This window comes from Canis lupus, chromosome 25 (assembly GCF_011100685.1).
Source record: "Canis lupus familiaris isolate Mischka breed German Shepherd chromosome 25, alternate assembly UU_Cfam_GSD_1.0, whole genome shotgun sequence".
In the NCBI taxonomy this organism is placed as follows: Eukaryota; Metazoa; Chordata; class Mammalia; order Carnivora; family Canidae; genus Canis; species Canis lupus.
This window is the reverse complement of record NC_049246.1, coordinates 17,681,576-17,705,812: the sequence shown is the minus strand read 5'-3', so window position 1 is coordinate 17,705,812 and position 24,237 is coordinate 17,681,576. Positions and strand designations below refer to the sequence as shown.

General features: G+C 39.1%; 1 protein-coding gene across 2 annotated transcripts in view; it reads right to left on the bottom strand.

Moving 5' to 3' along the window:
- CRYL1 (crystallin lambda 1) overlaps positions 1–24,237 on the bottom strand; it is a 145,313-nt gene that overhangs the window by 104,768 nt on the left and 16,308 nt on the right. For both annotated transcript variants that reach the window (XM_038573515.1, XM_038573514.1), the window contains exon 3: positions 9,499–9,625. In XM_038573515.1, the coding sequence (XP_038429443.1) occupies positions 9,499–9,625 (127 nt within the window). The remainder of the gene's footprint in view (positions 1–9,498; positions 9,626–24,237) is intronic.

Below are 24,237 nucleotides of genomic sequence, written 5' to 3'. Positions count from 1 at the left end.
CAGCTAACAACGTCTTAAATGGGGAAAAACTGAGAGCCTTTCATCTATAGTCAAGACAGGGATGTCCACTCTCATCACTTTTATTCAACATAGTACTGAAAGTCCTAGCCATAGCAATCAGACAACAAAAAGAAATAAAAGGCATGCAAATCGGCAAGAAAGAAGTAAAACTTTCACTATTTGCAGATGATACTCTATATAGAAAACCCAAAAACTGTCAAAAAAAACTGTTAAGGGATCCCTGGGTGGCGCAGCGGTTTGGCGCCTGCCTTTGGCCCAGGGCGCGATCCTGGAGACCCGGGATCAAATCCCACATCGGGCTCCCGGTGCATGGAGCCTGCTTCTCCCTCTGCCTATGTCTCTGTGCCCCTCTCTCTCTCTCTCTGTGACTATCATAAAAAAAAAATAAAAAAATAAAAAAATAAAAAAATAAAAAACTGTTAAAACTTGGGACATCTGGGTGGCTCAGCGCTTTAGCACCTGCCTTCAGCCCAGGGCATGATCATGGAATCCCAAGATCAAGTCCCACGTTAGGCTCCCTGCATAGAGCCTGCTTCTCCCTCTGCCTATGTTTCTGCCTCTCTCTCTCTCTCTCTCTCTTTCTATCTCTCATGAATAAATAAATACAGTTTTTAAAAAAAATTTTTTAACTGTTAAGACTGATAAACGAATTCAGTAAAGGCACAGTATAGAAAATCAATGTACAGATATCTGCTGTGTTTCTATATGCCAATAATGAAACAGCAGAAAGAAAAATTAAGGAATCAGTCCCATTTCCAGCTGTACCAAAAATAATAAGATACACAGGAATGAACCTAACCAAAGAGGTGAAAGACCTGTACTCTGAAAACTATAAAACACTGATGAAAAAAATTGAAAACAACACAAAGAAATGGAAAGGCATTCCATGCTCATGGATGAGAAAAACAAACATTGTTAGAATTTCTATACTACCCAAAGCAATCTACACATTTAATGCAATCCCTATCAAAACACCAACAACATTTTTCACAGAACTAGAACAAATAATTCTACAATTTGTATAGAACTATGAGACCCCAAAAATCCAAAGCAATCTTGAAAAAGAAAAGCAAACTTAGAGGCATCCCAATTCCAGACTTCAAGTCATATTACAGAGCTGTCATAATCAAAACAGTATGGTACTGGCACAAAAGTAGACACAGATCAGTGGAACAGAATAGAAAATGAATCCACGATTATATAGCCAGTTAATCTTCAACAAAGCAGGAAAGAATATCCAACTGGAAAAAGACTCTCGTCAATAAATGATGTTGGGAAAACTGGACAGCACATGCAAAAGAATGAAATTGGACCATTATCTTTCACCATACACAAAAATAACTCTCAAAATGGACTAAAGACCTAAATGTAGGACCTGAAACCATAAAAGTCCTTGAAGAAAGCACAGGCAGTGATTTCTCTGACATTGGCCACAGTAACTTTTTTTAGATATGTCATTTGTTTCTAGGGAAACTAAAGCAAAAATAGACTTTGGCGGGGGGAGCCTGGGTGGTTCAGCGGCTGAGCATCTGCCTTCGGCTCAGGGCGTAATCCAGGATCCAGGAATCGAGTCCCACATCGGGCTCTCTGCAAGGAGCCCGCTTCTCCCTCTGTCTATGCCTCTGCCTCTCTCTGTGTCTCTCATGAATAAATAAATTTAAAAATTTTAAAAAGACCTTGGGGGGCAGCCCCAGTGGCCCTGCGGTTTAGCGCCGCTTTCCACCCCCTCTCCCGGGGCGGGGGGGGGGGGGGGGGGGGGGGCGTGATCCTGGAGACGGGGATAGAGTCCCATGTCAGGCTCCCTGCACCGAGCCTGCTTCTCCCTCTGTCTGTGTCTCTGCTTCTCTCTCTCTGTGTCTGTCGTAAATAAAAAAATAATAAATAAATAAAGATAAAAGACCTTGGGGACTACATCACAATAAAAATTTGTGCACAGCAAAGGGAACAATCAGGTTGTTTTTAGCTTTGGGAAAAGATATTTGCAAATGACACATATGATAAAGGGTTAGTATCCAAAAATATAAATCCAAATATAGATCCAAATATGGATCCAAAGTATATAAAGAACTCAGAAAACAGTCAAAAAACAAATAATCCAATTTTAAAAATGGGCAGAAGATATGAATAGACATTTTTCCAAAGAAGACATTAAAATGATCAACAGACACATGAAAAGATGCCAACATCACTGATCATCAGGGAAATACAAATCAAAGCTACAATGAGATACCACCTCACACCAGTCAGAATGACTAAAATTAACAAGTTAGGCAACAACAGGTATTTGTGAGGATGCAGAGAAAGAGGAACCTCTTACAAGGTCGGTGGGAATGCAAACTGGGGCAGCCACTATGGAAGACAGTATGGAGGTTCCTCAAAAACTTAAAAACAGAGCTACTCTATGACCCAGCAGTTGCACTACTAGGTATTTACCCAAAAGATACAAAAATACTAACTTGATGGGATACATGTATCATGATGTTTATAGAAGCATTATTTACAATAGCCAATTATGTAAAAAGCCCAAGTATCCATCAATTGATAAATGGATAGAGAAGATGTATTTTATATATACAATGGAATGCTAGTCGTAAAAAAGAATTAAATCTTGCCATTTACAATGACATGGATGGAGTTAAAGAATATTATGCAAAGCCAAATAAGTCAGAGAAAAACAAATGTCATATGATTTCACTCATATGTTGAATTTAAGAAACAAAGCAAATTAGCAAAGGATAAAAAGACAGAGAGGCAGACCAAGAAAGAGACTCTTAACTATAGAAAACAACTGATAGTTAACCAGAGGGGAGGGAGGAGGAGGATGGGTGAAACAGGTGATGGGAAGTAAGGAAAACACCTGTTGTGATGAGCACCAGATGATGTATGGAAGTACTTAATCACTATATTGTACACCTGAAACTAATACTACACTATACGTTAACTAACTGGAATTTAAAAACTTGTAAAAAAATCAAATGGAACAAATGGAAAACAATAAGGTAGATTTTAATCCACTTGCATCAATAATTACATTAAATTTAATGGACTAAACATGCTAATTAAAAGACAGTCTGTGAGATGTGATAAAAAGGCGAGACTCAACTATATGCCTGGTTTGAATTAATTGAGAAAAAATCCATATTAGAGTGAAGACTTCAACACTTTTCTCTCAATGATAGAATAAGTGGAGGGAAAATTCATTAGGGTGGAAAAGACATGAATAACACTATCAAGCAACTTGACCTAATTGAAAGAGTTCACCCAGCAAAGGAACAGACATTTTTTTCAACTTCACCAAAAGAGACCATTAACACATCTCAATAAATAAAAGGAGATGAAATATTGTAAAGTATGTTTTGGGATCATAATGGAGTTAGACTAGAAATTAATAACAGAAAGATATCTGGAAAACTCCCCAGATTTGTATGTTAAACAACCCACTTTTCATTAATCCATGAGTGAAAGTGGAGGTCATAAGGGAAATTAGGAAATATATGGAATATTAGGAAAAGGCAAAACTGTAGGAACAAAAAAACAGATGCCTGTTTGCTAGAGCATGGGGAAGGCAAGAGAAGACTGGACACAAGGGGAAGAAGAGTATTCTATGCACTAATGGAGACGTTCTCAAGATTGAACATGCTGGTGTCTACTTGGTTATATGCATTTGTCAAAATACATAGAACTGATCACGTTAAAGCTGGTGAATTTTATTACATGTAAGTCATACCTCAGTATACCTGAGTTCACAAATTTTTCTTTAAAAAAAATGCACAGAACAGGGAAATGAAATTCAAGTTTTCAGGTACACTCCTGTACATTCTCAGTGTTGGCTGCCCCACATGCCCTTCACTACACGAGCACCCCACACCTACACCATTCCTACTGAGAGGATTATTCTGAGCCTCAGTGAGCCAAGACCAAAGGTCCAACAAGCTTCCATCCTTTAAGAGAACATAAAGTTAAAAGTGGTGTCAGTGTTTATGAATACTGCACTTTGTAATTACTGACAGTCTGCAAGTCCTCATCAAAATGATTAGTGTCCTCTAAATTTTAAAGGTAAAAGTTCAGATACAAATTCTGCTTATCCACACAGATGATTTAATTTTTACTTCCAGACTGCAGCAGTTGTCCTTGATTTTGTATAAGGAAAATCCATTTAAACTCCCTAATTCTATAAGCCATTCCCATGGCCCCTACCACCTACTTCAATCTCGTCTTAAGTTCCAGAGATCAGATAAAGTTTCTGTACCACAGCTAATGAGCCTTAATGCTCTTTCAGAGTTAGTCAAAGCTTTAGACAGGGTTTTCAAAATAAACTTATTTTTCCAGCATGGTGGATTTTCTTGCTAGGCAAGATTTGATTTCCAAATTGTGCTAAGTTCTAGAAATTCAGGTTTCATTCTTATATGCTCCCACATTTCAGCACACAATTAAGGAACTTTCTGATCCATGCCCCCACCCTCTGGGGCTTGAGTAGTAGACAAATCTACCACAGAGACAGTTACACTCACATTTCTGGGGCTTTGACCCTTGGGGACTTAATAAATCCTACAGTAGGACTTTCTGTAGTTGAACAACTGTGTGCCAAGCAATGTGGTTTTGCTTACCTATTATTTCACAAATTCTGCCCTCTGCTTTAGAACAATTCCCAAAAGTAATGATAATTTTCTTTTCGTAAGTAAAATGTACAAATAGCCTAGATTAATTTTTCTACATTATGAATTTTTCCTTTTATAAATTGGAAAGTAGGATTATAAGAACTGACATGGGTACAGTTAGAAAGAAGTCTATAGGCATTAAGCTAAGGCAAGACCATGAGGCCTGGTAAAGGGTAGACACCTGACAGATGGTATTTTGGAACTTCACCTTTAATGATATTCTTAGATGGAAGGTTCTTTCAGGTTAGATATCACCCAATAAACATAACAATTATTTTAAATACAAAAATTTTACTTCTGTCTGATAGAATATTGGGCAAATCACACAGCAAGAAGGGCTCTAAGTTTTAAACAAAAATCATGATATAAAACTCTATTTACAGTATAACATCACGTATGTTAGAGAAAGGGAAGAAATAGGAGAAATGAAAAGAAATACAAATATACCAAAATGTGAAGACATTTTTGGAATAATGGACCTATACATGATTTTCCTAAACTTTCTTCACTCTTTATTCTTCAAAATATATTTTTAGCACTTTTTTTTGAGATGTTAATATATATTTTTAAAGATTTTTTTATTTTTTATTTTTTTATTGGTGTTCAATTTACCAACATACAGAATAACCCCCAGTGCCCATCACCCATTCACTCCCACCCCCCGCCCTCCTCCCCTTCTACCACCCCTAGTTCGTTTCCCAGAGTTAGCAGTCTTTACGTTCTGTCTCCCTTTCTGATATTTCCCACACATTTCTTCTCCCTTCCCTTATATTCCCTTTCACTATTATTTATATTCCCCAAATGAATGAGAACATATAATGTTTGTCTTTCTCCAACTGACTTACTTCACTCAGCATAATACCCTCCAGTTCCATTCTTAGATTGTTAGAAACCTAATGTAATTTAACAAACACATGACATAACGTTAGGCAGGTTTTGATTTGGGGGGGGGGGTCTATTTACTTGTTTATTTGATAAACATAAGGTGAAATTGATATGCATTAGTTGTGAAATTTGGAAAATCAAATGTGCCTATATCATATAAGGAAATGAGCAAACATGCCCAGGAAAAATCAATCAAAGCACTGGACAAAAATGAAATCTCAATTTTTTTCTTACCTGTTCTTTCCTTCTGATTGATTTCACTGTCCTACTGAACACCTTCCTTGGAGGATTCTAATCAGGATATAGAATGAAACCCAAACTCTTTATTTCTTTAAGAGAACACTTAAATAGTACTATGTGTCATGCATTACTCCAACCATTTTATAAATGTTCATTTCATCTAAATAAGTCTTCAGCTTGGCATTCCAAGCATTCCCCCACTTAGCTTCCACTTCCAGCCTTTTTCCACCTCCCTAATGGCCCTGTGACTCGGCCTCACGATTCTACTCTGGTTGTCTAAAACACACTAACAGGCACCTCTCTGTTCATCTCCTTCTGAGACAAAGTCCCCACCCTATTCCCCAAAATCCCACTTGTCAAAGGCCAAAGCAGGCTCAAATCCTACCTTCATCAAACGTTCCTAAAGCCTCCAGCTCAGATCTGTGCCCCTCTCCATTACTCTGTGGTACTAGAAAAGACCATGTAAACTCTACTAGGTTTATTTCCTGTAAGAGATTATGTTCTTCAGAAATTACTTGTCTTTTCTATATTCCTCTCCCTATATTGCCTGACTCAGTGTTGTTCTGCATAATAGATGCTGCTCAACATGTAAATGCCACATAAATACATTCAATCTATAAAATAAAGACAGACCTTAAAGAGCAATTTTCAATACTATGCACAGCACATATATTGCCCCTCATCATTTATTATCAAAATTAGATACAAAAGGTCACATTATTAAATTCCTTAATTTTTTAAAGCATTTTCTATGTGCCAAGTGTGGTAGCTAAGCATTTCACATGTATTAGAACTTAGAATATTCTCCAAAAATTATCTCATAAAAGACTCACTTTATATTCAAGTCATTACAAAGTTCTATTATGAAAGGCTCTCCAGTTCTTGAAAAATAATACACTGTTTGTGGAAGACACATTCTCCTGAACTAATTCAATCATGGTAGCATAGAAATCTTTTGATAAAATCTATTTTTCAATGGGACCAGGAGACAAAGAAATTTAACATAGACATTTGAATTATTCCTGGGGCATGACTTCACAAGTGCTAGTGCTAGAAAATTTGCAAGTAAACTTTGTAAAGATCACTTTAAAACAAAAAAAGTAGCATAGCCAGTTGTTATGTGGAGGAACCACAAGCATACTACTGCAGAAAGAAAAAAAAACACCTTCAGTCAAAACTTGAGAATTAGTAGTTGAGGCTGGAGATAAATTTTTTTTTTTAAGATTTATTTATTTATTTATTTATTTATTTATTTATTTATTTATGATAGACATAGAGAAAGAGAGAGAGGCAGAGACACAGGAGGAGGGAGAAGCAGGCTCCATGCCAGGAGCCCGATGCAGGACTCGATTCCAGGACTCCAGGACTGCGCCCTGGGCCAAAGGCAGGTGCCAAACCGCTGAGCCACTCAGGGATCCCCTGGAGATAAATTTCTAATCTCATGTCATATGTGGGTTTTAAAAAGCTTTGCACAGCAACATCTTAGGAAAGCAACAATGATGTGCTCTGGAAAACTGTTTAGAAAAGCAGCTCAAAAGCATCACTTTACTGAAGACAAAGACACCTGACTCAGAGACACTTGTTAAGAGTTTGAACAGAAGTTTTTTGGGGGCACCTGGCTGGCTCAGCTGGCTAAGCATCTGACTTTAGCTCAGGTCATGATATCAGGGTCCTGGGATCAAGTCCCACATCAAGCCCTATGTTGGGTCACATGGCCCTATCTGGCTCTGCACCCAGCAGGGAGTCTGCTTGTCCCTCTCCCTCTGCCCCTCTCCCTTCTCATGCTCTCTCTCTCTCTCTCTCTCTGTCAAATATAGAAATAAAATCTTTTGGGATCCCTGGGTGGCTCAGAGGTTTAATGCCTGCCTTCGGCCCAGGGTGTGATCCTGGGGTCCTGGGATCAAGTCCCACGTCGGGCTCCCTGCATGGAGCCTGCTTCTCCCTCTGCCTGTGTCTCTACCTCTCTCTGTCTCTCATGAATAAATAAATAAAATCTTAAAAAAAAAAGAAATAAAATCTTTAAAAAAATTTTAAAAATAAATGTTTTATGAAATGAGAAAGTAGAAATATTTTGGTAATGTGTTACATATTCCTATTTCAGATCACATCATATATGTAATTATAATATTTTATGTCTCATGTAAATATTATATATAAAATTGACCCCCAAAAGAATTTTTTAATCCTCTCATTGGAAAAATGGAGGTCTGCCTTCTATGGGGGTGACCTTAGATATGAGCACAGATGGGTCTCTTCACAATCCCCCATTACACTGGGTACTGTGTCTATTGTACAGATGAGGAAGTAGGGCTTAACAGTTAAGAAACACACAAGGAAAAAAAAAAAAAGAAAGAAACACACAAGGGCACACAGCTACTCAGTGCAAAGCCCATTTGACTTAAAGTCTGTGTCCTCAACCACCACTTCCAGGCAGGAAGCTCCCAGAGGTCCTTGCTCATGTCAAGAATCACAAAATCTAAATTGTTTTTCCTCCTCCAGCAGGATCAGCATAAGAAGCATACACTTTCCTTAGAAACAAAACGCACATGAAGAACTTTCTCTGCTGAGCCCACACTACAAAGGCTGAAAGGCTTCTGTGCTCCTGTAAAAGCAAGTCCCTCCTTACAGCACCAAGCACCACAGCAAGGGTGAAAAGAGCCAGTATTGGAAAGCTCCGTAAAGGAGCCCTCTGATCCCTCCTAAGACTCCCAGTTTTATCCAACCAAATGAGAGATTGAGGTGAAAATACTCAAAAGAGATATGGAATTGACAAACTGTCCTCTTCTTATGTTCTGTTTGACACTCATTTGTTAATGAACTAGAGAAATTTTAGAGCTACAAAAATGGAGAATCTAGATTAACTGTATTTGACCTCAATCTCAGAGCAGCAGCTGACCTAAAACACAGTCTTTTTGGTTTGCTCCCAAATTCTCAGCTAGAATGTCATCACAGAAACATGAAATGTGTGACACTGAATAAATAGAAATGTGCAAGCCTCACCACACAAAATATCAAGGAGGTGTATCAGAAGTGATGTTTCTTTTAGTTTTAAGTAAATCCACTTAAACTTTATGGCACTAAGTGTAACATTTTTAAAACACAAATTTATACGATCAGGTTCTTAAACAGGGGCAGTATCTGTCTATAGACACAGGAGCTCCAGAAGGGATGAGTCCTGACTGGACAGGCACCAAACTGCAGGCACAGCCCCAAAGAGACATGCCTGGAACTTTCTCTGCTGTGCAAACAGCGCCTCAAGCAGTTCTTTTCTTTAAGTAAAGTTGTGGGAAAAGCTAAATGCAAATGTTACAAGAAAGGGTTTATTTCAGATGATTTCTTTTCAGCTTTTACTCAATTATACATGAGAACAAGAATATAATCTCTCATTCAATAGGAAAATAAAAGTGTTAGTTGTCCAGAAAACCTATTTCTGCTCAAAATTCTAACACCTCTGAAAGACTACATTATCACAGTAGTTTGATGAGAGCCCATACAAGAGATGTTTTAAAACAATGCTTCACGTAAATCATAATCCTGACCTTCAGTTACAAGATGCCCACACCTTGTAACTCCCTTTCATCTCCCCCTCCCCCCGCCCCAACCACGCCCCTCGGCCCCGTTCTTCCGAGGAGATTGGAAGACCATCTCTTCAAACCCTTAGAGATTTGATTTGGGCGCAATATGGTCAACTCACCTGAATGTGCCCAGCGCCCTCTACTGCCGCTTGAATATTTGAACAACCACTGATGAGTGACAGCTGTTCTTCAGAACTCAGGGAGCCTCTCAGAGAACCTGACTGCTCCAGAATCTTCATCTCTTTCCTAGAAAAAAGAGTGACCCTGTGAGTATTCACGGAAATTCTTAAAACAAAAGTAAACATAACTAATCAGTAGGGAAATGCAAATCAAAACCACAATGATAGGGATCCCTGGGTGGCGCAGCGGTTTGGCGCCTGCCTTTGGCCCAGGGCGTGATCCTGGAGACCCGGGATCGAATCCCACATCGGGCTCCCAGTGCATGGAGCCCACTTCTCCCTCTGCCTGTGTCTCTGTCTCTCTCTCTCTGTGTGACTATCATAAATTAAAAAAACAAACAAACAAACAAAAACAAAACAAAAAAAAAAACACAATGATATACCCTCCTTTACGCCCACTAGGATTAAAAAAAAATAGAAAATAAACCAAGAGTTACTGAGGATGTACAGTGTTGATGGAAGTGTAAAAGGGGAAACCACTGTGGCAGTTTGATGGTTTCTCAAAAAGTCTAAAAGAGAACTAACCACCTTATGATCCAGCAAATATAATTCTGCTAATACCCCTTCCCCTCAAAATGAAAGCAGGTACTCAAAGAGATATTTGTCATGTTCATAGTAGCATTGTTGACAAGAGCGAAAAGACGGAATCAACCCAAAAGTCCATATGTGGATGAAAACAAATATGGCACATACATACAATGGAACTCAATACAATAGAATTCAGCCTTAAAAATGCAGGAAATCAGGGTGCCTGGTGGTGCAGTCAGTTAAGCGTCTGCCTTAGGCACAGGTCATAATCCCAGGGTCCTGGGATTGAGCCCAACATCAGGCTCCCTCCTCAGCAGGGAACCTGCTTCTCCCTCTTCCGTTCCTCCCCACCACCACTCATTCTTTCTGTCTCTGTCTCTCTCTCTCTCTGTCAGATAAATAAATTAAAAATCTTAAAAAAAAAAAAAAAAACGAAGGAAATTCTGTCACATGCTACAGCATGGATGGACCCTGAGGACATGACACCAAGTGAAATAAGCCAGTCACGAGAGACAAATACTGTATGATTCCACTTATATGAAGTACCTAGAATAGTCACATTCATAGAGGCAGGAAGCAGAATGGTGGCTGCCAGGGCTGGAGTGGGGGTAACTGTAGTTTAATGGGTACAGAGTTTCGGTTTTGTATGATGATCTTATGGAGATAGACGGTTATACGACAATGAGAATGAACTTAATATCACTAAACTCTATGCTTAAAAATTAAGACAATAAATTGGATGCTGTGTGTATTTTACCACAATTAAATTTTTTCTTTTTATTTTTTGAAGAGATGAGGCAAAGCCAATGAAGTAAGATTAAAAAGTAGTAGTTCTTCACCCACTCTGTTCATCCCTGGGGGACAGGGTTGAAAGAAGGTACCTCATAATCAGGACTGGGGGCTTCATGGGGTGTGACCCGTGCAGTCACTGAGACCTGTGCTCAGAAGTGCCTTCACTGGGTTTAATGCTCTGCTGTCATAGTATCAAAATTCTTAATGAATATCGAGCAAAGGGCCCTACACTTTCATTTGCACTCGGCCTCACAAATTACATAGTCAGTCCTTCTTATAATTCACTACCTATTAAATAAACAAGAAAGAGTACATAGACAAACACACATGAAGTTGCCTAAGAAGCAAAATGTATGCTTTCAAAAAATTTGTGAATTTTTGCCAGTGAGTCAAATAATTTTTACATCATTTCACGTTCATGGTTTTGATCTTTAAGCTGTTGATGCCTTCAGCCAAAGACTGTGTAGGAACACACCTACAGTGAAATGAGTTGGTTTTGTTACTCACTGCACTGAGGGAGAATGCACATCAGAGGGACCTCTGGGGGGGTCAGTAAGAAAGTGTCAGAGAGAACATATAGCAGGATCTGAACTTTGACTGGGTGACTTGGAAGAGGATCTGAGGATCTCAGTTCACTGGATTAGATGATGTAGAAAGCAAAGACAATTTGAAGATTGTCTCAATAAGCATAAATGTTTGAAGGACAGACTAGACTGAAGATAAAACTATAATGGGCAAAGAGGTAACAGTCATTCATTTTAGCCAAGAGAAGGCTGCTCAGTATTGTGGGTTGCACAGTGATCTCATTTTTGTGCATGCTTAGACAAAGTCAAAATGTGGTCTTGCTTTGTGTCATTCTGTCACGGTCTAAGAGTGACTTCGTCTGAGGTGAGTATTCTTGAGACTGCTTATGTCCAACAGGAGAATGCCATGGCCTGCCTAGCTGTGAATGCTGGACCAGCTCCAGATGTTAGGGGCTGAGCTTTTGCTGTTTTGTTTTTGTTTTTTCTCTTTCTTAAAGCTATGCATCTTGTATTTTCTTTTAGCTACAAGTTGGGGAACAGAAACTTTCTTCCTACTGTCACTGCAAAACAAAGCAAAGATATGCTGAAATGCAGATTATTACACTTAACCAAAAGAAGCTTCACGGCAAAAATAATGAGTCAACTAATCAGGCAGATTCAAAATCTTTCCTGCTTCTGAGTCGGCAAACGTGAAAACACCACTGCAGGTCATCATTACACATGGAAACCGAACCCGAATTTTTTTAAAGGAGAAGGAGAATCTGTTGTCAAATAGATAATTCGGAAGATCAGTAATATATTAGCTAAAAAAAAAATCTACCTTAAAATTGGGCCAGAAAATGGTGACCTGATTTTGGAGGATCCTAAGGATACAGATGCAGAAGTTCCTCGTTGGAACAAGGAACTCAGTATTGGGAGCTGATCACCACCCCCAATGGGCAAGCATTTGAAAAATATTTTTACATATAACACATTCCTTGAAGTAGAAGTTTATAAAGTTACTGAAAATATACAAAACAGGGTCTGTTTCTTAGCCAGTTCATCAAGAAGTTTGTATTAGTTTGTATACTGTACGGTGTCTTAGCAACAGATTAAAAACTGACGATTTTTAAGTTTGATACATGTGATAAGCTAAAATGACTTAAATGGCAGAAAGTAGGTATTTTAAACACCATCATGAGAATACAGTAAAAAGAGTTACCAGAAAAAGTTACCCTACTAAGATAAGAAGGAAAAGTGAAAGTTGACTTGTCCTAGAGGTTCCTGTGATTATGCACCAGTAGTATCCCCCCAACCCTCCTGAACACAGGCTGCATTCCTCATTCAAATAACCAGTGAGGAAAGCACCATGTGATCCAAGATCATTTAATTTTCATTTCATGCTTTTGATCCATCTTCTGAAAGTTTTCGGTTACATAACTCTATATATGTACTAAAAACCATTTACTACATACTTCAAGAGTGAAATGTATGTTACATAAATTCTATCTCAATAAAGCTATTGTATTTGTTTCTTGTTGCTTTTGTAACAAATTATTACAAGCTTAGTGGCTTAAACAATACAAATGTATTATATTACGTTTCCAGGGATCAGAAATCTCCATACACTAACATAGAATTATTAGCAAGGCAGCATTCCTTCTGGAGGCTCTAGAAGCCAAACTGCTCCTTGCCTTTTCTAGCTCCTAGTGCTCCCCCATCACCACTTTCCTTGGCTTCATGATCCTTTCCTATTTCATAGCCTGCAAGCTCACCACTCAACCCCTGCTCATCACACCTCCTTCTTTGGCTCTCCTGACTCTGTTTCCCTGATAATGACCCTTGTGATTACATTGAGCCAATCTGGATAATCTTTCATATTCTCAACTTAATCACATATGATCTGTTGCCATGTAAGGTAACATATTCTCAGGTTCCAGGGATTAGGACATAGACATCTTTGGGGAAGTCATTGTTTTGCCTATCACACTTACTTTAAAAAAACAAAAACAAAAACTTTTAGAGCAAATAGAATACATAATGTATGTAGAATTCTGTAAAATGACTGTTCAAAATTGTGCTTACAGAACAGAGGACTTCTATCTATTAAAGCTGCCTCAAATCAGATGATTAGGTTATGTTTGACTCTTTGTACCCTGCAGATATTTTTCCACCATATTCTGAATTCCTCTATCTGTTGAAAAGTTTGTTGTCAATTTGTCATTCTTTTATAGGTAGTCTGTCTTTGTCTGACTACTTTTAATACTTTTCTTATGTCCCTTGGTGTTTCATAGTTTCCCTGTGATGTATAAATAGGAAAGATACATCACATCTACACCTGGGATGTAGATATAGATAGCCTTTTTCTTTCTCCTGCTTAGGACACTTGGTTCTTCCAGAATATGAGGATTCCTGTCTTCAACTCAAATGAGGTCTCAATCATTATATCTTCATAAATTGTTCTTCCCTATTCTGTCTAAATCTTTCAGACCTCTAATGAGACATGTTAGACATCTTCTCTGTATCCTCCATATTTCTTAACTACTTTTCCACATTCTCTCTTTATCTCCTGAATTCCATGCTAAATAGTATCTTCACATCTGGCCTCTAGTTTACTATGCTCATAAAACCTTGTCTCTCACATGTTTGGAGATTTTTAGTTGGGAGCAGATGTTCACTGAAATCTGTCTGTGGGAATTCTTTGAGCCTTCGGTTTAAGGTACATGATTCTGGAGATGATATGTGTTTTGCTTCTGGCAGGTACTGCAGGTACTACTAACCAAGGGACCAATCTGAATTCTTGGATTGGAGTTTTTGAGACCACACAAGTAATATGAATGTGGGTTCCAAAACTCTTAGGGAGCCTGTTTGTGGTTATAAATTCTCAGAGAAATTCTTTCTCCCATCCAAGAACCAAGGCCAAACAGACAGCCCCCGTGTATAGATTAGCTATTTTTTCCTAACACTCCTTTCACCAACAATGTCACCCTCTAGATACTAGCTTCATTTGTGGGTCTCCAATTTGATCTCCCATCCTGCACAAACTAAGGATTTCTGTTAGAACTAAAGCAAGATTGGCAAGTATCTTAGAGCAGTTGTGACTTTCACACATCTCTTGGGATGTGTGCTTCCTAATTTGGCCTCTCAGCATTTCCATCACTTTCTTGCCAGCCCAGCTATGCATTATAAACTATACATTTACTCAGTATTGTTAAGTATTTTGAAGTGGAAAGGGTTTTCAGGATACGTACTTTGCCATATTGCCAGAAACTAAACTCTAGACTGTTTCTTTAAAATCTAATATTCTGGGGCGTCTGGGTGGCTCAGTTGGTTAAGCATCTGCCTTTGGCTCAGGTCATGACTCCAGGATCCTAGGACTGAGTCCCACATCAGGCTCCCTGCTCAGCGAGGAGTCTGCTTCCATCCTGTCTCTGACTCTCCCCCACCTGTTTCTCATGAATAAACAAAAACTAATATTCTTAGCTATTATGTGCATTTTATATTTCATGAGAAAAGAGAAATACTGGGACTCCTGGGTGGCTCAGTTGGTTAAGTATCTGCCCTCAGCTCAGGTCATGATCCTAGGGTCCTGGAATCAAGCCTCAAGGAGGTCTCCCTCCTCAGCGGGGAGTCTGCTTCTCTCTCCCTCAGTTCTTCCCCCACTTGTGGTCTCTCTCTCTCTCTCAAATGAATAAAAATTTTTAAAAAGAGAGAGAAATACTGACCATATCCATTTCAGTAATATTTTATTCAATGTGAATATGATCTCTACTATGCATATAAATTGATAACATACAATTGCTAATTGATTACATCATGGTTCTTGTTCATGCATATAGCAATACTGGTTCTTAGAGTTACCACTGCTATGGCCTTACTCTTCTGTTTCCCAGTTTTGCCCACTTGAAAAAATACATATAGATAGATAGATAGATAGATAGATGATAGATTTTTATATATATTATTGTGTTATATAATAATATTTACATATATAAATATATTTGTGTCATATATTTACAAATATAAATAATACCTACACCAATATGAATTCAATAAACTTAGCCTTAAAAACAAACATATAGGAATGCCTGGGTGGCTCAGCGGTTAAGTGCCTGCCTTCAGCCCAGGGCATGATCCTAGAGTCCCACGATCGAGTCCCACATCGGGCTCCCTGCATGGAGCCTGCTTCTCTTTCTGCCTGTGTCTCTGCCTCTTTCTCTCTCTCTCTCTCTCTCTCTTTCTTTCTCTCTCATGAATAAATAAATAAAATCTTAATATATATATATATTTCTGAAATGCATCAAAACATAAAGAATGTTTCTGTATTTTATTTAATCTACCTATTTACTCTGATGCTTCAGAAATCAAGGCCCAAACTGGTTACAGACTCATTCAAAGACATAAAGTGTTAGCTGTGTGTGGGATGGAAACCAGTCTTCTGACTCCTTCCCTTAAACACCTTGTATAGGAACTGCTTCCTCTTCCTTCCTCTTCCTACTAAAACATGATAGCTCTCTCATTCAAAAAAAAAAAAAAATCCTTCTGGTGGGACTTATTTATAGGACTAATTGACACAGTTTATTTGCTAAAAATCTGTATATTCAAGGCAGTCAACTTGCTGGAGAAAATAGAGAAGAGTTTGCATCTACTCCCTCTCTCATGAATACTGCTAATGCCAAAGTCCTAGCCTGCTGAGTCTGAACTCAGACTACAGGGCTCCTGCTTTCCATCTGGGGAGCCCTGGGGTACCTAGCAAAACCACCAACTCCTTCCAGTAGGTCATTACCAACAGGTGTGCCAGGCTGCCCTACAGCCTGGCTCTCCAGAGTTCAGCTGACTAGGAGCCTGTGCCATATGGTACATGGCCCATCAATCAGCTCATCCCTTATGGGCAGTTTGAAATGAAGATCCTCAAAGTGGGGTGGTCAAGGGTAGGTGGAACCATAGACATACCCCAGTGGTAGAGTCATTGCAATGGTGGGCTTTAGAAAGGCAGGATCTCAGCCAAGGACCTGCTATGAAAGAGTCCTCCCCAGAACTCTTCTAAAAGCTACATAAATAAATAAATAAATAAATAAATAAATAAATAAATAAATAAATAAATAAATAAATAAATGCTACCAGAGCTGTTGTCTGACTATCAGAAGCTTGGTGTCACCTGAACAATGTCCCATTTCTGCAACAGTGATATAGCTCCAGGGGTAGCTCCCAGTATCCCTTGCTTCCCTGATCAGAGCGTCACAATAAATCCCCACTGACAGATGTAATCTGGGTACTTCAACCCAAAAGGGCCTCGCATCTACTTTGTTCAGAAATTAGATGGAATTATTGGCTGAAGAAAATTATAACGTATCTAAACTGCCTATTTTTAAACTATATGATTTATATAAATTAGACCTGCAGCAATGGCTAAGCCTAGGGACCAATAACACTGGTAAATGTCAACTATGCTGCCCATAAATATAACCAGAATAAAAATGTTCATATCTCTGAAGAACTGCTTATAGCTACCAAACAAAAAAATCATTTCTGTTCAATAAAATATATTTACTGTTACAGAGATATGGTGCCTTGTTCCTTTTCTGGAAAGGCTTTGTTTTCATTAACTTATTTTTAAAAGTTAAAAAAAAGTAGAAAGTATAATAAACATCCCCATGTTTCTACTGAGAACTAATAACAATCAATCTTAACATATGTGCTTCTTGTCAGTTTTTAAATAAGCAAACCATTAAAGTTCTTTTAGCCACCAACCTCACACAACTATTTTCTACTGAGACACGGTTTTTAAATGCCAAAGCCTGAAAACATAATGATTACCCATTTCATCCTTTAGAGAATTATGTTTGAGTAGCTAATGTGCTTTAAAAGCACCTGCTTTAAGCTTCAGTAAGCCAAAGCAAACTTTCAGCCTTTCTTCCAGTGAGTCAGATTAGATCAAATAAAGAGGCTCTTGTTTCTTTGATGAGCTACTGTTTTATAGACATCCCAGGGACTGTCCCTCTGGAGAGAGGAAGGAAAAGGAGACAGAAGATAGTAGCCAGAATAACCACACCAATGGCCTCATGCAGATTAGACTCAGGGTAAAAAATCTATATAAGCATTTTGGCCTCGAAGCCCTTTCTGCCCCTGGAAAAGACACAGGCATGAGGGGAGAGACCTGGCCACACATGAACCCACTGACCACTCCATGGTTACAAACTCCAGAACCCTGTTGTGCAGGGATCCCAAAAGAAAACCAGATGAAACGGTTGGAGGAGCTTTCAGACATACTCAGACAATCCCTCATGTTCTCTTCAAGCTCAGTAACTATGTCCATACATCAAAACTAGACATTTGGCAATGTTTTGTCCCAGGTAGACTAGTTCCAATATTTCTCATAGTGTATTTTGGAAAACTTAACAATAAACATCTGAAAAAGGAAGGGCTCTGAGTGGGGTTGTCAGCAGCCTCAAGCCAGAATGTTGCAGCTTACACTTATTTAATAGTTAACGAACGCACTTCATTCAAAGCTCATTAGTAAGTGGCTGCAGCATACCAGTTCTACCTCTAGAGGACAGCCTAGCACTAGAAGTCAAAATATTTCCATGTCAGCTTCCATGAACTTTCATTTAAAATTGGAGAAAAGGAAATGTTAACAATTTTCACGGTAGGGCAAAATATGGGTAGTTTTAATTTTTTCATATCTCTGTTTTTGAAGTTTTATTAAAAGGAGCAATTTAAAAAGATAAAGACGATAGAGAAATCGGAACCCTTGTATACTATCATTGGGACTGTGACATGCAGCTACTATGGAAAACAGTGTAGTGGTTGATCAAAAAATTAAAAATGGAATTACCATATGACCCAGCAATCCCACTTCTGGATATATATTCAGAAGAAATCAACGTAGGGACTTAAAGATATATTTGTACATCAATGCTCATAGCAGCATTATTCACAATAGCTAACAGGTAGAAGCAACTCAAATGTTCAGCAATGGATGAAGGGATAAAAAAATGTATTCTATCCATACAATGGAATATTATTCAGCCTTTAAAAAGAAAGAAATCCTTTCAGATGCTATAGTATGGATGAATCCTAAGGACATAATGCTAAGTGAAATAAACCAGTCATAAGAACACCAATATTACAGGAGTCCACTTATGTGAGGTATCTAAAGTATCCAAATTCACAGGAAAAGAAACTATAATAGTGGTTGCCAGAGCCTGGGAGGAGGGGAAATGGGGAGGTGTTGTTTAATGGGTATAGTTTCTCTCTGAGAGATGAAAAGTTCTGGAGATCTGTTGCACAACAATGTGAATGTACTTAACACTCCTGAACTGTACAATTAAAATGGTTTTTAAAAAAGAAATTTGGGAGTGCCTGGGTGGCTCAGTTGGTGAAGCATCTTTCTTCAGCTCAGGTCATGATCCTGGGGTCCTGGGATAGATCCAGGGTTGGGCTCCCTGCTCGGTGGGGAGTCTGCTCCACTGCCTGCCCCTCCCCCTACTTGTGCTCTCTCTCACTGGCTCTCTCTCTCAAATAAATATAATAAAATCTTTTTTTAAAAAAAAGGTAAATGTTATGTTACTTTCTTTTACCATAATTAGAGATAAAAACAATATATTTTCTTTTTAAAGGAGTGGTTACTTATGTTTTGTTTGAACTTGACTCTTCTGAAAGGTAAACAACAAAGAACAAAACTCCATAGGAACTAGAATTCAGAAATAAATTAAGGGACTAAACCACTTGTAGATTTTGTAGAATGAGTAGAAAACCATTTTAGCTAGTGTCATTCCAGTTGATGAATGTGATAACCTAGTCTTCGGGCTTCTAACTACATACGTTGGATAAAACACATACATTTATCTCTGCCCCTCCAAAAACCTCAATGGAATCAAACTAAAGGAATCTTTTAATGTGTGTGTGTGTGTGTGTGTGTGTGTGTGTGTGTGTGTGTGTGTACATATATATAGGCCTACAAGATCAAAGACATCGGGAGAAGATATAATGGACATAAGATCTAATTTGGGGGGAGGTGGAAAATAATGGAAAAGTGGTACAGTAAATGACTTGACAGGGTAAAGAAAGCTGAGATTTAAGTGTGGGGAAAGGAATGCCAGTGAGAAGCAAGTATCCCAAGAGACCCAGCAAAGGCCAGAATCTGCAGACACCAGATGTGCCAGATGGCACAAGTTAGAAGCAGGAGCCCAGTATTGGAAGTCGGAATGCCCTGAGAGCTAATGAATCTCCTCCCCTCCTCACTCCTAGATCATACAAGACACATTAGAAGTGGAGACACTCTGCTATGGAAAACAAGGAGTTAAGATAAATTATATATACTTTAGAAACACCCCTCCTTGGGGCCCCTGAGTGGCTCACTTGGTTGAGCATCTGCCTTTGGCTCAGGTCATGATCCCAGGGTCCTGGATGGGGCCCCGTGTCAGGCTCCCTGCTCCCCGGGGAGCCTGCTTCTCCCTCTCCCTCTGCCCCTGCTCCCTGCTCATGTGATATATATATCTCAAATAAATAAATAAAAAATCTTTAAAAAAAAAAAAGAAAGAAAAGAAAAAGAACCACCCCCCCTACACACACACACACACACACACACACCCCTCCAGGCACTTTCAATTGATGAGCAATAACAATGCTAGATGGACACTAGCAGATTCTCTTCTGGACAAACTGAAGAGTCAAAGAAAGGAGACATGCAGACACAAATACCTAGAGATGGTCTTGCTGTTTCCAGTCCCTTAACCTGGCCCCGCTGCCCTGGCAGAGGCCCATGTGGGACTTCCCGAGTGCCACCAGGGACCCCTCTAACTACAGATGGGCAGATTAAGTTGAAGCTCCACAAAAATCCTGAATTTAGTTACTACAGTAGGAAAGTGGGTGAATAGATGTCCGACAATGCAGCCCATCTCCCCTAGTGGGATATTGGGCGGATCCTAAAAATCATTCCTAATGTTTTTGAAGTGGGGATAAAAGATAGAATACAAAAGTTTCTATTAGAGTGGCCCCAGACTTCTTTTGCTTGACAGCAGTGTTTTTCAAGTCACCTGAATCTGAAAATCTCTCAGTAGAGTATATAAGTTTAAATGTACTATGGAAAAAAAAATAAAAAATAAAAAAATAAATGTACTATGGAAAGAAAGAGAACTTTCTCATTTGCCCCACAGGAGAGTGGGAATCTGACTGCCCCACTGGTCCCCGCCATCACTGCCCCTGCATCTCCCCTCCTCACCAGGGCACTCAGAAATGCTCTTCCCTTAGGCTGATGGTGACATTGGGTCTTAGGGGGTGGGGAGATACTCTGGGGAGCAGAGGGCCTGTGAATGTGTCCAGTCTGTTGATTTCACCAAAGTTTACACATGCGTATCAAGCCTTGGCCCAGTTAATACCTGTACTTTCATTTGTTTGTCACTGTTGGAAACCTCAAGGAGAGACAATGACCAGACAAAGCAGAATTCATACCATTCTTGAGTCCACACCCTAATACCATATAAGCCTTCATAGCCCTACTTTCACTGTTAATATGTGCATGTTCCCATGCACAGAAGCATGTGGGATCATGATATAAGCATATATCCTCAAAATGTCCAACAACAGTCACTCTTATTGCCACCACTCAAAGACAATCCAGGTATTCCAATTTCTCCCAATTTTCTGAATGTACACAATTAGCATATATAACTTTTATTTATTAGATAAAGCCACACTATTTCTGTTTGGGAAGAAAAATAAATAATTGGAATGAAGCAATCATTTGAACTGCCCTAATGACAGCCAAGTGACAGCATGATCTGTGAACACATAGATAAGTCAAGTTGAATGACCTGGCTGAACCCACAGCCCGTTGGTGTGAACTTTTGGCATTAGGACCTCAGATCCCTTCTGAACTTTTCTGTGTAGTTAGGTTTAATGAATCCATTCCCTGTACCCCACTTCTAGGGGAGCTTCAATTAAACCACCAAAGACAAGTTCCTGCTCATGAATAGGGTATATGTCTTTCCATTTATTTAAGTTTTATTTCCTGTCATTGAATAAAATTTTTTAAATGTTATCATGAATGTGTTATACATTCTTCTTATATTTATACCTAGATTACTTACATTTTTGGTAACTATAGCAAATTTTCTACTATTTTCTAACCATGTAGTGCCAATATATAGATATAAAAAATTTTTTCTACCTAACTACATTTTCCCCAGCCTTGGAGTTTTATCTACACAATCTATGTTTGAATTTCACCTTATAATAAAGCATTTGCTACCAATTTTGCTAGGTCTGCTCAACTTCTCCTGAAATGTCATGGCATGTTAATTATCACTCAGACACTGCTGCTCTATTTCCCTGGGTGGGGGTAGGGAGATAGTGAATATTTTAGGCTTTGTAATACAGTCATTTGGTCTCTGTTGCAACTACTTGTTGTAGTGAAAACAGGCATAGGTAAACAATGGGCATGCTGTATCCCAGTAAAAGTTCATGTATGGTATGTTCCCTTAAGACAGGGATTGGAATCTTTAGCTCTGCAACACTTCCTACAGAAAAGGAATTCTCCTACTAGAGGACAGCTGTAGAAAGACAAAATGGGAGGCATCTGGGCGGTTCAGTTGGTTAAGTGCCTTCAGCTTAGGTCATGATCCTGGGGTCCTGGATCAAGCCCCATGTAGAACTCCCTGCTCAGCGGGGAGTTTACATCTCCTCTTCACTCTACTCCTTCAACTCCCCCCTCCACTTATGTTCTCTACTGCCCCCTCTCAAATAAATAAGATCTTTAAAAAGAAATTAAAAAACAAAACAGGGATCCCTGGGTGGCGCAGCGGTTTGGCGCCTGCCTTTGGCCCAGGGCGCGATCCTGGAGACCCAGGATCGAATCCCACATCAGGCTCCCAGTGCATGGAGCCTGCTTCTCCCTCTGCCTGTGTCTCTGCCTCTCTCTCTCTCTCTCTCTGTGACTATCATAAATAAAAAAAAAAAAAAAAAAGATTTAAAAACAAAACAAAACAAAACAAAACAAAACCAGAAACCCTCAGAACCTATAATCAGCAAAGGATACCTACCTAACCACAGGAACCCAACCAAAGTTTGGTATATTAGTACCAATTAGTACCAATACCAATCTATTGTCATAATTCTGGGAATTAGTCAATTAGTCAATTTGGCTGCACTCAGCTGGGCTCACACATGAGGCTGCAGTCATATGGCCTGTTAGCTAAAGGCTGTTGGTTGACTATGGCTTCACTTATCTATCTAGCAGTTGGTGCTGGTGGTATTGGCTATTGCTGGCTGACAGCTGGGCCACATATCTCTGGGTGGTCAGACTGAACTGGTTGACAGGATGAAGGATGGCGGGAAGGGTTCGCAACAGCAAGCAAGAGTACACTCTCAATGCACAGGTGCTTTCCATGCCTCTGCCTGCATCACATTTGCTATCAGCCCCACTGACCAATGCAAGTCCGCAAGTCCGCAAGTCCGTGGACAAGCCCAGAGTCAGGCAGTGAGAGAAGCAAAGTCATACTGCAAAGAGATGTGCAGACAGGATTCATGCAATTTGTAGCCATTTTGTGACCTATTACACTCAGCTCATCTAGCCAAAGATATATGAGAAAACTAATAAATGCCCCTTTCAAACCAGATCAATCCAAAAGGAATCCAGATTGAAATTGAATTCAAGTGTGCACTTTGGCAGCACATATACTAAAATTGTTAATTGAATACAAGATACTTAAGCAAGTGCAGAGGTCTAGGTCTGGGTAGGAACTTAAAAACACCCTCCAGAAGCCCAGGGCCTGGAAATGCCCGAGTCCAGGGACAAGGAGTTCAGTCACTCAGGAGACAGGAGTACAGGGCAGCTACCTGGTTCCAGGGATCACTTCTGGAGGTTTATTAAATCCTAACCTATTTAGAAAGCTGATTTGGCTTGGGACGATTTGCATACAAGAATGATCATCTACAGGTGGTAAAAATATGGCACTAGAGAAACTGAAAAGAGTAAGTTTACCAAAATACCATAATTTTGGATTGGGACTCCTTTGAAACAAGGTGGTTTGTTCTCTGCCTTAGAATGGAGGCAGTCACTGAGTCACAGCAGGTGGCCCTGGTCCAGTGATGGCTAGAATGGCCCTGTCACTACGTGGAAATTACACTGGATCCAAAACCCATGAAGTCGTGTCCTGATCTATGAGTCTGTATTATAACTTTTACTTGATTTTTTTCTTCTTTCAATGCATTTATAGTCTCAAATTCTTGAGACCTAACACATGCCAAGCATCGGACATATAATGGAAAACAAAAACCAAATTGTAAAGCACCTGCTAATAAGGTTTTCCAAGGTCAAGCTACCCTTCTATTTGAGATTTAAATATGTTAAGTATTAAGTTTCTCATTTTACTGCTCTGTTAAAAAAGGATTACTTTTAGATGACACCTTTTTTATTTTTTTTAATTCCCTATGATCTCTTGGCATGGTATCAGTTGTGATAATTTCTCTAATCTTTTAATGTAATATTTTTAAAAATCAACTTCACCCAGCTTAAGTTCATTTTTACAATTTCAGAAACAAGTTGTACCATTTCTACTCAAGATTAGTGTTTAATAGGTCTAACATAAGTAGAATTTTCATGCAGAAGTATTTTCCAACATAAATGTTCAGAAGGATTTGAATTTGGGAAGTGAGCCAAACTGCAAGGGTGGAACAGATGGCAGGGGAAAAGTCTATGAAAAATATGGCAAAAAAAATTACTTTTTGAAACTCTAGAAAAGGCTCCCATGACTCAGTTAAAACAATTATTGAGCTAGTGCCTATTTCTGGAGACAAGAGATGTGCATGCTGCCTCTTTCTGTGGCCATAATGGCTAGTACAGAGATCACACACC